Genomic DNA, 15,438 nt, shown 5'->3' with positions numbered 1-15,438 from the left:
GAAAATCCCAAGAAAAGGAATCGTGATACAGTAAGTCCCACGTGCCTCTGGCATTACCGACTTGGCCATATCAGTATTGACCGAATCACAAGGTTGGTAAATGATGGTCCTTTGGATTTTCTAACTGTAGAAAATCTTCCCACTTGTGAACCTTGCCTTCAAGGTAAGATGTCTAAGCGGCCATTTGACGGTAAGCCTGAAAGATCTGAAGGCACACTTGACCTAATACATACTGATGTATGTGGTCCCCTGAGTGTTAGGACACGGAATCAACACGTGTACTTCATCACCTTTACAGATGATTTTTCACGATATGGTTACGTGTACCTAATGAGATATAAGTCTGAATCATTTGAAAAGTTCAAAGAGTTCAGACAGGAAGTCGAGAAACAGTTAGGGAGAGAAATTAAGGCCCTTCGATCAGATCGAGGTGGCGAGTATCTCTCTGACGAATTCAGGGACTACTTAAAGGCCAATGGGATAGTGTCACAATTAGCTCCTCCTGCTACACCTCAACTCAATGGTGTCTCAGAGATGAGGAATAGGACCTTGTTAGACATGGTCCGGTCACTTCTCGTACGCTCACAATTACCTACATCCTTTTGGGGATACGCATTAGAGACTGCTATCTACGTACTGAATCGGGTTCCAACCAAATCAGTTCTGAAAACTCCATATGAACTTTGGACCGGAAGGAAGCCAAGTGTAAGACATTTGAAGATTTGGGGTTGTCCTGCACACGTTAAAAGAACAAGTGCGGACAAGTTGGAATCTAAAACCAGTCGTTGCCTGTTTATAGGCTACCCAAAGGATTCGGTGGGTTATCTATTCTATGACCCGAGTGAGCAGAAAGTGTTCTGCAGTCGAAACGCCCAGTTCTTAGAATCCGATTACATCCTAGACACCCATCGTCAAGAAATAGTTCTTGATGAGGAAAGCTCAGGAGCAGTGGGAGATGTCCCACAAATTACAGGTAATGACCAACCTAGAAGAACCACCTGGGTATCCAGACCACCAGTTCGATATGGTTATGACCAGGATAGTTACCTGGTGGAAACCTTGACTAGTGAAGAGGATCCCGTGACTTACGCGGAAGCTATGTTAGACATAGACTCCCAGAAGTGGGTGGAGGCCACGAGAACTGAAATGGACTCAATGGAGACCAATGGAGTCTGGACTCTAGTGGATCCGCCCCTCGGGGTAAAAGCAATTGGTTGCAAATGGATCTACAAGAGGAAGAAGGGCCCCGATGGCAGGATTGAGACCTTTAAAGCTCGCTTGGTGGCGAAAGGGTATACTCAGAAAGAAGGCATCGACTATGAGGAAACCTTGTCGCCCGTGGCCATGCTTAAATCCATTAGGATCCTGCTAGCTGTAGCAGCGTACCATGACTATGAGATTTGGCAAATGGATGTCAAAACCGCGTTCCTGAATGGAGATCTTAGTGAAGATATCTACATGCAGCAGCCGCAAGGCTTCATTGCTGCTGGTTAGGAACACATGGTATGTAAACTTAATAGATCCATATATGGACTTAAGCAGGCTTCTAGGAGTTGGAACATCCGTTTTGATTCTACAGTCAAAACGTTTGACTTTGAGCAGAATCCGGATGAGCCCTGTGTTTACAGGAAGTCCAGTGGGGATAAGATCACCTTTTTAGTGTTGTACGTGGACGATATCCTACTCATTGGGAATGATGTAGGAATGTTGACTTCGGTCAAGGTATGGCTATCACAGCAGTTCTCCATGAAAGATCTTGGAGAAGCTTCATACATACTGGGTCTTCGACTCTATAGAGATAGATCGAAGCGGATAATTGGATTATCCCAGGCTGCTTACATTGACAAAATTGTCAAGAGGTACAGCATGGAGAACTCCAAGAAAGGAAACGTTCCTTTCAGGCACGGAGTCACTCTCTCCAAGAAGATGTCTTTCAAGACTTCTGAGGAGATTGAGAGCATGAGAGACGTTCCCTATGCCTCAGCCGTAGGGAGCATCATGTATGCCATGCTGTGCACTCGCCCTGACATTGCTCAGGCGGTGAGTGTAGTAAGCAGATTCCAGGCAAACCCAGGGTAGGAGCATTGGACTGTTGTGAAGAACATAATCAAATACCTTCGAAGGACGAAAGAGTTTTGTCTGGTATTCGATGGTAGTTCACTGCAAGTTCTAGGGTATACCGATGCCGATTTCCAGTCGGATCCAGATGATAGAAAGTCTACATCTGGGTATATTTTCACGATAGGATCGTGTGTTGTTTCCTGAATGTCAGCAAACAGGGGTCCTAAGTTGCAAATTAATAGTCCACAACCCAATCCGAGCGCATTGCCGTAAGTGATGCTGCCTTATGAATGAAGGTGTTCATTCATGAATTTGGAATTCAGCACATCACCCATTCCATTGTTGTATGACAACACTGGACCTACGGGAGGATGATAGCAAGAGGTAGCATCAGCGGAGAATGTGGTAGACCCATTGACTAAGCCACTGACACAGAAGGTGTTTGAGAAACACGTGGAAAGTATGGGACTCCGGCTTGTACCAGATTGGACCTAAGTGCAAGTGGGAGCTGTTAGACAATTTTGTATGCCCTTAGCTTCAATCTGATTTGATGTACTTTTGTTATTTAGTGGAAATAAATAAAGTGCATGTTTGATTCATATTGATTGGTTTAATTGTGTGTAAAACCCTAAAACTGGACATTTATAGAGACTCGTGTTAGTTTTAAATGTTCACAGCCGTTGGATAAGTCTGGGGAGATTTATCCTGCCAAGGCTGATGATGGTGTGCCACCAAGTGTTGGGATGGCCTATCTCAGCCACCACGGTAAGACCCGAGGCACATGCAGTATGGGATTACTTGAATCCTTGAACCGGACCAGATTTCCAGTATTGCCCTGGACCTTGGAGATAGATGGGCAAAACTGGAAAGTTACACCTGACCCTAGAGTCGATTATGACACTTCACTAGGTGTTAGATCAGGCTGCTTTTGATATGCCAATCAGTGAGATCCTTAGCGGGGATCAAAACCTGGGTATGTTGGGGCAGTTTGAGAATTCATCTGAGTGGATGATAATAGTGACAGAATCATCCAGTTTGTCGGACAATGGGTAATGATCGGGAATGCATTCTCTCTGATGGAAACCAAACTGTTGGCAGTTGATTTCAATCGTTGGAATTTTGTTTTGCAAAATTAATATATTTATATATATATGTACGGTTTCAATTCTTTGCAAATGGTTTTAATTCCCGGGATCCATGTGAGAGGAGAGTGCGGCACTGTTCCTTGCTGCCGAGGGAGAGGTCTTCTCTTGTCGGGCAGTGCTTGATCATTAAGGGCTGAGATGTTAAGTGTAAGACCATTGAGGATAATACCTGATGGGCTAATCTTGCACCTGCCCACAGTCCTTGGGTTTTTATAAGATGGTTTGGCCCAGGGACCACTTAATGTAAGTGTTGGGCCCATAGGGTCTATATGATGGACTCAAGGGGCTCATTGAGTTTTTCAGTGAATTCGGCTGGGCCTTGTATTAAAGGCTGGGCCGAACCCATGTGGCTGGTGTGTAGATCAATGCTTGGGTCCCACGCCATACAAAGAAGCCCAACTGGGCAGCAGGTTGGAAAGTAATTAGACACTGAACACTTAATGGGCCAAAAGCCCATTTCGAGGTGGGCTGATATGATCACCCATCCATGGGGCGAATTTGAGATTAAAGTTAGTAAAAGGATTGGGCCTTTAGCCTTATCCACTCTTAGAGACCAAATTCAAATTAGATTTGAATCTGGTAACCTCCTGATAAGATCAGGAGTAAAGTAACTCTATCTGCAAAAGGATTAAGATTATCCCCTATCCAAATACTGATTTGGATTGGGATAACTCCTAAAAAGGAGGTTTCTTAATCAAGAAGAAAGGAGGAGATTTCGAACCACCTTGAAGAGGTATAGGATATCTCCTACGAATTTAGATCAGAATTCATTCGTACTCTCCAGAAAAACAGAAAAAGCAGTTCAGCCTTTTTCGTTTTGGAGATCTCCTCCTGCCGCCGCCATCTGCCATTGCAAGATTAGATCTTTGCAGAGAAGAAAGTGAAGAAATCTGTTCTTGACATCAGTCTTGCAAGAAAGACTGAAAAGGATTCAGTGTTTAGTACTTCCAGAGGATTCTTGTGAAGGATCCAGTGTGTAGGACGCACCTTGCTGGTTCTGTTCCATCCACAACTGTGTCATCTTCAGCAGGAACGGATCTTGGAGCATTCTTTGGGCGTGAACACCAACTTTGGGAGATACTGCTTCTCCGGATCAGGTATATTCCTCCCATTTGTCTTTTGGTACAGATCTGGTTTGATTATGGTTCAAGTAGGATCCTTGAATATTGTATTTTAAATTTAGGGAATATGATTCCCAGTTGGGAGAAGGTAGGAAATTTTTGAAATTCGCCCACCCATTTTGCAACCTTTATGGCGTCCATTAGATGGATCCTACCATTTTTTCCCTGTGTCATTCAATGCTTGAGGTAAGTTTCATTTCATCAACATGCAACAAAGGACGTTTTCTCTCTTCTCTATACAACTACAACATTCTCTATCTTTCTCTTTCTCTTTCTCTTTCTCTCTCTCTCTCTCTCTAAAATGGGCCTTAGGGTTTGGTACAAGGATTTTGGGCTAATAGCTGAGTTCAGATGGAAATTGATTGATATGAAATCAAAAAATTATTTGATTTACAAGAGTGATTAATGATCTATAGTCTTCAAATTGAGTTTTGAATAGAAGGGAGGGGGTGGTAGATCAGATCAGGTTCTCTGCCTCCACATCCATACAAAAGCCTATTTCCTCCATTTCTTTCAAATCTCAAATCTTCGACGAATCAAATCAGGTTTTGGTCTTTGAGAATGGGAAAGATGGGGTTTGGGGCTTTGCTGGTTGTAACATCAATGCAAACAATGGAAATAATAAATTCTAGTGCCATTGTTGATGGAAGCTGAGTTGAAGTAGAACAAGTTCTGTAACACAGATGTCGAAGCTCGTCCGCACAATTGCTATTTTCTCATCAATTTTTTTTTTTTTTATTTTCTACAAAGATATTTTTTTTTTCTAAAAAGCAATTTGAGTTGAAAATTTGAAATATATAATTATTTTGAATTTTTATCAATTTATTTATTTTATTCAATTTCTATTTTCTTGGTTGAAATATGATTTTTTTAAATTCTATTATTTTCTATGTTTTTTCTGAAATTTTTATCGAATTGTGTTTTTTCTACAATTTTTGTATTTTTTCAGCAAATTTATGTCAATTTTTGTGCTTTTATTATTTTTCTGCAATTTTTGTTTTTCTTAATTTTCTTAATATTTGTATTTTTTTTGCTAAAATATTTGTAATTTCTTAATCTTTGCATTAGGTTAGATGGTCATATGCGTGGGTCAGGGTTAGGAGGTCAACATGGGTGGGTTGGTATTCAACCCTCACCCAACCCAACCCACCCATTTGCCACCACTAGTTGTACTAACATCCAAATCTACATCATCAACAACAATAGAATTAATGCTGTAATCACCTTTTTTTGCTAGCCACATACATCACAATATAGAAATAATTTATAATTAAAATATGAAGAAAAGCATCATAATCATTAGAACCAGAATTAAAACAAAAAATATGAAAATCTTATCACAAGATTTGTAATTCAGAAATCAGTAGAAACTCACAATTTGTTCAAACATAACAGTACAAAACGAATTTTCTTCTCATTACATTAACTTTGAAAAAAAATACTAGACCTAAGAAGAGTTGTCAAGCAAGTGAACCTCATAATCAAAACTAAATTAAAAAAAATACATTGCTATAACACTTTATTAGAAAAAAAAAACTTTATAAGAACTTTATACTAGAATACTAAATCCATAATACTTTGAAGGGATGAGAGATCCATCATATGGATGGCCAAACCCTGTAGGAAGGTTGGGCGAAATTTCAAAAATTTCTCTCTCCCATATGGGAATCGCATTTGCTATTTTAGAAAATTGCATTTTCAAGGATCAATCTTGAACCAAACCAGACCAGATCTGAAACCAAAAGGGAGGAGATGGATATACTTGATACGGAGTAGCAGTAACTCCCAATGAAGGTGTTCACGCCCAAAGAGAAAACCAAAAACTGCTTCCACTAAATATGATAGTGTGAGGTGAAACAGGATCAGCAGGACGAATCTGTTAGACAGTTTTGAATGCCCTTAGCTTCAATCCGAGTTGATGTACTTTTGTTATTTAGTGAAAATAAATAAAGTGCATGTTTGATTCATGATGTTTGGTATAATTCTGTGTAAGACCCTAAAATTGGACACTTATAGAGACTCGTGTTAGTTTTAAATGTTCACAGCCATTTGATAAGTCTAGGGAGATTTATCCTGCCAAGGCTGATACTGGTGTGCCATCAAGTGTTGGGATGGCTTGTCTCGGCCACCAGGGTAAGACCCAAGGCACATGCAGTATGGGACTACTTGAATCCTTGAACCGGACCAGATTTCCAGTATTGCCCTGGAACTTGGAGATTGGTGGGAAAAAAGTCAAGAAATCAGTTCTTGACACCAGTCTTGCAGAAAAGACTGAAAAAGATTCAGTGTTCAGAGTTTCCAGAGGATTCTTGCAAAGGATCCAATGTGTAGGACGCACCCTGTTGGTTCCGTTCCACCCACAGTTGTGTCATCTTCAGCAGGAGCGGATCTTGGTGTCTTCTTTGGGCGTGAACACCAACTTTGGGAGATACTGTTTCTCCGGATCAGGTATAATCCTCCCTGTTTCTTTTTGGTTCAGATCTGGTTCGATTATGGTTCAAGTAGGATCCTTGAATATTGTATTATAAATTTAGGGAATACGATTCCCAGTTGGGGGAAGGTAGGAAAATTTTTGAAATTCGCCCACCAATTCCACAACCTTTGTGGCGTTCATTAGATGGATCCTACCATTCTTTCAGAATCTTCAGCAAGAACCGAATTCTTCAGCAAGAATGGAGTTGAGGGCTGGTGAGCACGACTTCAGATTGCTTCTTCTGCCAAGAAGCAATATCAAGAACAAATTCTTGATCACTCCCACAAGTGGAGATCGAACTGGGTAGGGGCGGCAAGAACAGGGAAGAACTCTGCACTTTTTTGTGTCTGTCTGGTGTCTATTGCATGTCCTCCCTGCTCTCTTATTTATAACCTTAAAGAGACAACCTCCTAATCTGATTAGGAGTTTCCTGATCCAAATCTTTATTTGGATCTGGACTCTTTAGGTGATAAGGTTAATCCCTTATCTTATTTGCAGTTTAAGATCATCTTAATCCTAATCAAATTAGGAGTTTCCTGATCCAAATCTTTATTTGAATCTGGACTCTTTAAGTGGATAAGACTTATCCTCTTATCCTTATCTACTGATCCAAACCCAGATCTGTCCTTATTTAATTAATCTAATTAACCCAGTTCGATTTGGGCTTTAGGCCCATTAAGTTTATGTGCTCACTTAACCTCTTAACCTGTTGCCCAGTTGGCTCTCCTTGTATGGCGTGGGACCCAAACATTGATCTACACATCAGCCACATGGGTTCAGCTCAGCCTTTGTTACAAGGTTTGGCCGAATTCACTATAGGAGACAGTGAACCCCTGAGTCCACCATGGGCTCTTAACGGGCCCAACATTTACACTAAATGGTCATTGGGTCCAGCCACCTTATGAAAACCCAAGGACTGTGGGCAGATGCAAGATTAGCTCATCAGATATTACCCTCAATGGTCTTACACTTAACCTCTCAGCCCATATTGATCAAACACTGCCCGACAAGAGAGGACCTCTCCCTCGGCTGCAAGGAATAGTGCTGCACTCTCTACTCACATGGATCCCGGGAATTAAAACATTTTGCAAACATTTTGAAACCATAATATATATGTATAAAATATATTTTGCAAAACAAATTTCAACGGTTGAAATCAACTACCGGTAGTTTAGGTTTCTATAAGAGATAGTGCATCCCCGATCATTCACTTTGTCCGACAAAGGGGCTGATCTCGTCACTATGATCACCCACTCAGATGAATTCTCAAATTGTCCCAACATACCTAGGTTTTGACCCCCTTTAAGGATCTCACTGATTGGCATATCAAAGACAGCCCGATCCGACACCTAGTGCAGTACCATAATCGAGTCTAGGGGTTAGGTGTAACATTCCAGTTTTGCCCATCTATATCCAAGGTTCAGGGTAATACTGGAATTTTGGTTCGGTTCAGGGTTTCAAGAAAACCCACACTGCATGTACCTCAGGTCTCACCCTGGCAGTTGAGACAAGCCACCCCAACCAACTTGGTGATACATCAGTGTCAGCATTGGCAGGATAAATCTCCCCAGATCTATCCAATGGCTGTGAAGATTCTAAACTAACACGAGTCTCATTAAGTGTCCAATTTAAGGGTATTACATAGAAACACACCACAATGACATGAATCAATTATGTACTTTATTCATTTACAATTTCTGGTACTACTCTCATTCTCAGGCCTAGACCACAAATTTCCCAGGTCGGGCTTTCGGGCTTGTTTAAGAATGAGCTCCCCTAAATGTAAACAAATAGTTTTAGGGAGGAATGCTTGTAAGGACGGTTTGAAATTTTGATATCAATGGAGACAATTCCCCATGCATTGCTGGGGAAATTTCGGGGATATTTTGCTTATTTTGCTAAAACATTTGTAAAACATAAAAAGTTGAGGAAATTTTCTAAAAAAATGGAGTTAGTCGTTAATAAACATTAAGGAATTGTTAAAAGTATCATTGAAATTTTAGGCTTAGAAACCATAGCAAACAACCATATAGAACAACAAGAGAAGATTAAGAGACTTAAATAGGTATTCTTCTAGCCAACTGAGGGGTCGCTCAGTTGGTACATTAGCTAGTTTGTCCCAGCAGAGGCGTGGATTTGATTCCTGCTACCACTGACTTTGGGGGGGGGGTGTAATTGTGTGGTGATGTGCTATTCAAATGGCTCCTATGGGGGATCTAGGTGTGCCACCAAATACCAAGAAAAGGTATTCTTCTCTATGTCTCTATTTTTGTCTATTCATCTTTTCATTATGTACGTCATTTACTTGTCATTTAGATTTTTTTTTTCTTTTTTTTTTCGTTACCATACATTTTGATTAGATTGGGATTCCTCTTTTTGTTTGCCTGTTTTCTTTTTCTTTTGAATTATAGTGACTTACTAAGTAAGAATCATATCAATATAGTAAACCAATCATCCAATCATTGAATACTCATTTGTTCATTTGAGAATTTTTTTTTTAAATTTAGATGATTTAATGAAATATTGAAAATTTTCTATTAATATTCTAAAGTTTTAAACCTTAAATGTATAGTTTATTAATGAAATCTGAAATATCACTGGCATATGGATAAAATATCAGATATATTAGAAAAAATGATTCTTGGAAAAATTTAGTATTGCAACCTGGAAAAATGGGGAGGTTTTGGGGAAATTTCACTAAATCTTGCCATTATTGTGACCCATGCTTGTAAAAAAACTCTAAAACAATTGTACATTAGGATGAAAAAACTCTTTCATCATTTTTTTCGACAAGTACAAAACTCTTTCATCAATGTAATAAGGAAAAACTTAGGCCTACAAGATTTTAAGGTAAAAAATGTTAAGAAATCGTAAAAGGATCTATGGTAAAATATTTTTCTCTATATTTGTGTTTGTTTGATATTTAATATTTTTTTTCTTTTTTATTATTCACTTTGAGGAGACAAGAAAAGTAGTTGAATGTCTAACAAGTGAAGTAAATGTTATTCTACTTGTCCCTTGATAGTTGCATGTAAAACCAAAGCTACATCATATTCTATTTTGTGCCTGATAGTATGATTGTTCTAAAATGACATTTTTCTTTTTATTTCATATGTTATTGATTTAAGCTTTGTAATTGTATTAGTGTAATCTTGAGGTTTTCTGTTTTATAGATATCAAACAATTGATTTTCGAGTGCCACCACCGCTAAGAAGTTTTGGCAATATTGACACAACCAATGAGTGAGTTTTTGTTTTTATTTTGTGTTGTTTTAGTTCATTTGTATGCATCTGTTTGTTATGATGGAAATGCATTTTGGCGGTTGATCATTTTGATACTGTGTTTTTATTGGAAATGAGAGGATAATAGCAAAAAATAGAAAAGAGAAAGTGAAAAACAATTATTGATCAAAAAAAAAAAAAAGAAAGTGAAAAACAAGAACTGGTGGAAGCAGCAGTATAATTTTGACTTAATATGGAACTAGACTTCATCATTTTCATCCAAGCCTTTTCCAAAGTCCCAACTCCCAACTATATGTGGTTGGCTGAATGAATCCTATTTTTTCATTCTGTTCTCTTAACTGCCATATTAACTAGAATGTGATAACAAAGCAAAATTACATCGACCTAATAATGTGGGGACAAAGTCTAAGAAAGGGGTAGCAATCCCTTTCTTTTCTTGTTCATGTGACTTCATGATGGGCCGGCTATAGTGGTTTTCACAAATCCATGTGAAGCTATCTCAATTACATGGGCCTAAAAAGTTGCCATCAGCTACTTTCCCTTTATCTTGGGTAGAAGCAAGATGGTGTTATGAAAGAAAGGAAGGGTCATTAGTCACGTGCTCAGAATCTCTCGAGTCAATAACCCATGAGTTGGAGGAACAAGACTGTATAGCACTCACGACAGACACAATGCATGTCTTGGCAAAAGATGAGGAAGCAACAGAGGACCATTTTAGTCGAGCCATAGCTCGATTGAGGATGTCTACCTCTTTAGCTTTGAAGTTAGGGAAGCTTTTAGGAGCATTGATGGTCTGTTCCATATGAGGAGAAGCACAAGAATTAGCAATCCTAGTCACGCCATCAACCATATTTGAACTTACATTCTCAATCCTTTTTCCACTATTTTTCTTCTTGAGTTTGGTAGGTATAAGCTCTAGGTGCAAGTTCCAATAGGTGCTTTTAGTATGTTTAGGTTTCTTGTAGTACTCATAGATAACGTCTTTCTTCCCATTGTTGGCCTTCGGCTTTATCCTGACATTAGAATAATGATCAACCTGTGGCTCTATAGATTGAACCTGTCTTATACTCTCCTCACTACTCATCCTAGAATAAGCTTGAGACAAAGTCACCTGATCCTTTGCCAAAACATTCTGCCTCACAATATCATACTCTGGGTTGAGCCCGGTGAGGAATTCAAAGACCCGGTTTCTCTCCACCAACTTCCTATGTGTTTTTGCATCCTTTGTACAACCCCAAACCAAAGTTTCCATCAATCAATCTCCTGCCACAGAGATTTCCACATGGAGAAGTAGACGGCTAAGGGCTTCTCCCCTTGTCTTAGATTATTCACATCATTCTTCAATTTGTAGGCCCAGGTAACATTTAGCTTTTGGGAATAGGTCTCTATGATGCTATCCAACACTTCCTTTGCAGTTTCCTTCCACAAGTAGTGCTGATTAATATGTGGCTGCATAGAGTTCACTAACCAACCCACTACTGTGTAGTTTTCCTGCATACACCTTTCATAGGTAGGGTCATCCTCCTTCAGTTTCTTCTTGCTCCTAGTAATGTACCCCCATTTCCCTCTACTATACACACTTATTTTAATTGATTAAGACCAGGCTAAATAATTGATTCCGTCCAACTTCACAGTGGTCACTGCCCCTAATAGTCTTCACAAGCCCCCCATGTCCAAACCCAGAATCTATGGGGGTATTTTGCTTCTCCTCCAGTTTACTCCATTGAGTGAAATGGATGCAAACAAAAATCAAATTAAGGTTTTACTAGGCTGGATTTTCTATTTCAAGCAAATAACTGCTCTTCAATCACCCAAAACTAGGGTTTCACAGGACTCGACAAGATGGGAGAAGGAGAGAAAGTTCAACTGCTCCTACCAGAGGTTTCAGAATCTTGTCCAACACAAACCTCCCTTGATAGAAATGAAAGAACTCCCCTTTGATCCCCAAGCTCTAGCTTCAAAGTGTCTCTAGGACCTATAACAAGATTTCTCCAATTATCTAGGGTTTTCGAGAAAAAACTTCAAGAACCTGCCTTGGGCTTCAAATAAGGGTGAAAGTCTCCACAAAACCTCTCCAAAAATCCTCCTAACTGGGCTACATAAGTTGCTAACAATCCTCCATACACACTTTATGGGCTAAGAAAGGAGAAAGATGTTGAAGGTGAGAACCCACTTTGATACCAAGTTGTGAAACACACCTGCAATAATCTGCAATAAAGAAAAGAAAAACAGAAGAGAAGAAGAAGATTGGAGAAGATGGGAGAGAGAAAAGTAAAGAGGAAGAAGATGGAAGAAAGGGAAGAAAAAGAAGAGAGAGTTCTAAACCTCTCTTCAATCCCCAATGATCTCTTTTATTCTTTTGTTGTAAAAAATTGAAGACAATTGCATGAGTGCCCTTAGTAGGGCATCCATCACTAAAGGCAGCAATAAAAAACAATAAATAAAAACAGGCCCAAAACTAAGGCCCACTACCTACTGACACAAGTCGTAAACATAACTTAAAGAATAATAAAGAAACAAAGGCCCATTCTCACTACAAAAATGAAACCATATGGTTATTATATTCAGCTGCACTTGGTGAAGGAGGTTCAGTTAGGGAAGAAGTAATGACAGCAGTTTATGGGGTGCAGAAGGCTAAAGAAATGGGAGTGGAAAGGCTGGTTGTTGAAGGTGATTCCAAATTGGTGATCTGTTGTCTAGCAGAGGATGAGAGTGCAGCATGGAACTTTAGAAATAAAGTCAAAATTTAAATGGTATTCAAGTGACATGCTGGTTGAAATTCAATGGTACAAAAGTCAGCTAACATTAATTTTCTGTTTGCATTATTGGGAAGGGGTGAGATGGTAGGGACCATATGCTCACACTAATTTCTGTTTGTAATTCACAACTCTTGTTGTACTTGCTATTTATTTATTGAATGAATTCTTCTTTGCTACTGATCAAGAAAGAAACAAAAAAAAAGCTAACCCGATTTAATAAACTAGAAAATAAATTAAATAAAATAACCTAAAAATTATGAAATTTTTATCACTTGAAGAATATGAAGAAATTTACTGATAAAAAAGGAATATGAGGAAACTTGATTTCTTCTTCCATGGTTTGTTTCCTTGCTTCCACACCTGAACCATTGAGGCTGATGTTTTCACTAGACATACAGGGGTTGGAGGGAGACTGGCAGATGGTAGTTAATTGGATTAGGGGTGAGGAGGGGACTCGATAGCTTTGTCACCAAATTTGAGGGGTTAGACTTCTTGCAATTAGAGTGAAAATCTTTTTCTCTTGGTTATGAAGATCAGCCAATGCTCTCAGTCTTGCCATATCAGGTGTGACTTGATAGTTTGAAGTGAGTAGGAAGTTTCTCTCGGTTATGTCATATGGATTGCATATTTGGGTTCTTTAGCTTTCAGGTTGTATGACTTTATCTTGATACCACAAACCCACCATTGGAAGGTTTATGGGCAAGTAAACTTATCGGCCAGAACTATTTGTTTGAGAAAGGACATTTCATTTTTTTCCTCATGAATTGTTTGTGCATTTGTGATCTAAGATGGTCAAATATATTAGGCATTTCAATTCATATGTAACCTCTACAGGGTTTCTGTTTGTGTGTTACTTCTCACTGAAAATAAACTTCTAAGTAATTTTTCATGATTATGTTACTACTTTTAAGTTTAGTTTAGCAAAATATCTGAACTTGTTCAGGTTATTTCTTCCTAACTTATTATTTTTCATAGGCTGAAAGATAGATGGAAGGAGATATGTGCATTTCAAGTTTTTCCATCTAAGAATCAAACGTCCTTTCAAGTTTTTGATCTTGTTGATGATTACATCCAAGAAGAGATCAGAAAGCCGATTGAACAGACTACTTGTACAGTAAGTACCTTTTTTTTTATGAGTAACAATGAAGTTTATCAAGTATAGATGGCAAGCAATATAGACAATGTTTTCATACTTGAAGGGCATAGTCTCTTATCTTCCCCTTATGATTTCACATTACAACTTATTATCCAAGTAGAAGTAGAAAGAAACAAGATAGAAGAGAAGAGGAGGGAAGAGAAGAGACTGTTTGGAGGTTCTAGAAATTGAGGCGGGCAATGCCTGTTCTTATTTATATTAGGGCAACAGAATAATAAAATGTAGATAACAGAATAACCACACAGCCCCTCAAGTTGGGTCATAAGTGTCAATCACACCCAACTTGTTAGTTGTTACATAACTCATTTTGTTGTTTACAGTTTATGCTCTTTGTGAGTACATCAGCAAGTTGCTCATTGGAATTAACATATAGAGTAAACACTTTTTCTCAAGTTTTTCTCTGATGAAGTACTTGTTAACTTCAATGTGCTTGGTTTGGTCATGGAGGATTGGGTTGGCAGCTATGTTGATGGCTGCTTTATTGTTACTAGTAAGTGACATGGGGACTGTTTATTGCAAATGCAACTCTCTTAACAGGTTCTGTATCCATAACACTTTTGCAACTCCATGTGCTGGGGCCCTATGTTCCTGCTTCAGGATTTGATTTGGCCACTACACTTTGTTTCTTGCTATTTCATGTAACTAGATTAGCTCTCATAAAGGTGTGGTTCCTACTAGTGGACTTCTATCATCAATAAATCCAACCCAATTAGCTTATGCTTAACACCAATAAATGTATTAGTTGGCTTTGCTCCCAACTTACTTATATCCTTGAAAGGATCTAGTGCATATTTCCTCTAAGAACAAAGATGCCTTTTTATGAATGGGCAACCTCAATTCCAAGGGAATAGCAAATGGAGTTAAATCATTCATTTCAAACTGTGTGGCTAGGTCTTTCAATCTTTTTATCAGTCCTAGTCCCTAGTGATAATGATATCATCTATTAGACAATATATGCCCTTAGCTCCAATCAGATTGATGTATACTGAGTTTTATGTATTAATTAAATCAATTCATTATTGTTTTATGTTTTGATTGGTGTGTTTATTTGAATTACCCCTTAAATTAGACATTAATGAGACTTGTGCTAGTTTAGAAAGTTCTCAGCCATTGTAAAAAATTGGGGTGTTTTTATCCTGATAAGGTTGACATTGGTGTACTGTTGAAATGGTGGAGCTACTTGTCTCAGTTGTTGGGGTTAGACTAAGTATATTCAATGGGTGTTTGTATGTGTTAGAGCTAGCCGAATAAGGGTAGATTAGTCATTTTATTTCTGTTAAGTTATGTGCTTATGTGGCAGTTTTAATAGAGACTTCCTGTCCCATACTTAAGTGGGGGGCAGTTTAGTCTTTGTACAACTAATTAGAGGCTAATCCATATTAGAGACGACTGATAGGGTTTATGCTATCAGATTCGACAGTTCTTCTTCTTCTTTCTCCCTTACTCTCTACCGGTTCGAACTACTTAAACAGAGCTATCAA

At 38.7% G+C, this 15,438-nt stretch overlaps 1 protein-coding gene across 1 annotated transcript in view; it reads left to right on the top strand.

The window, feature by feature from the left end:
* The window catches only part of LOC148874579 (uncharacterized), a 110,909-nt gene that overhangs the window by 68,440 nt on the left and 27,031 nt on the right, over positions 1-15,438 (top strand). Inside the window, exons 9-10 of the mRNA XM_088966913.1 lie at positions 9,974-10,042; positions 13,777-13,915. Coding sequence (XP_088823039.1) covers positions 9,974-10,042; positions 13,777-13,915 — 208 coding nt within the window. The remainder of the gene's footprint in view (positions 1-9,973; positions 10,043-13,776; positions 13,916-15,438) is intronic.

The sequence above is a fragment of the Nelumbo lutea genome, chromosome 1 (genome assembly GCF_056320005.1).
Source record: "Nelumbo lutea isolate HS-2025 chromosome 1, American lotus-T2T, whole genome shotgun sequence".
Classification (NCBI taxonomy): Eukaryota; Viridiplantae; Streptophyta; class Magnoliopsida; order Proteales; family Nelumbonaceae; genus Nelumbo; species Nelumbo lutea.
This window is presented reverse-complemented; position numbering and strand designations above follow the sequence as displayed.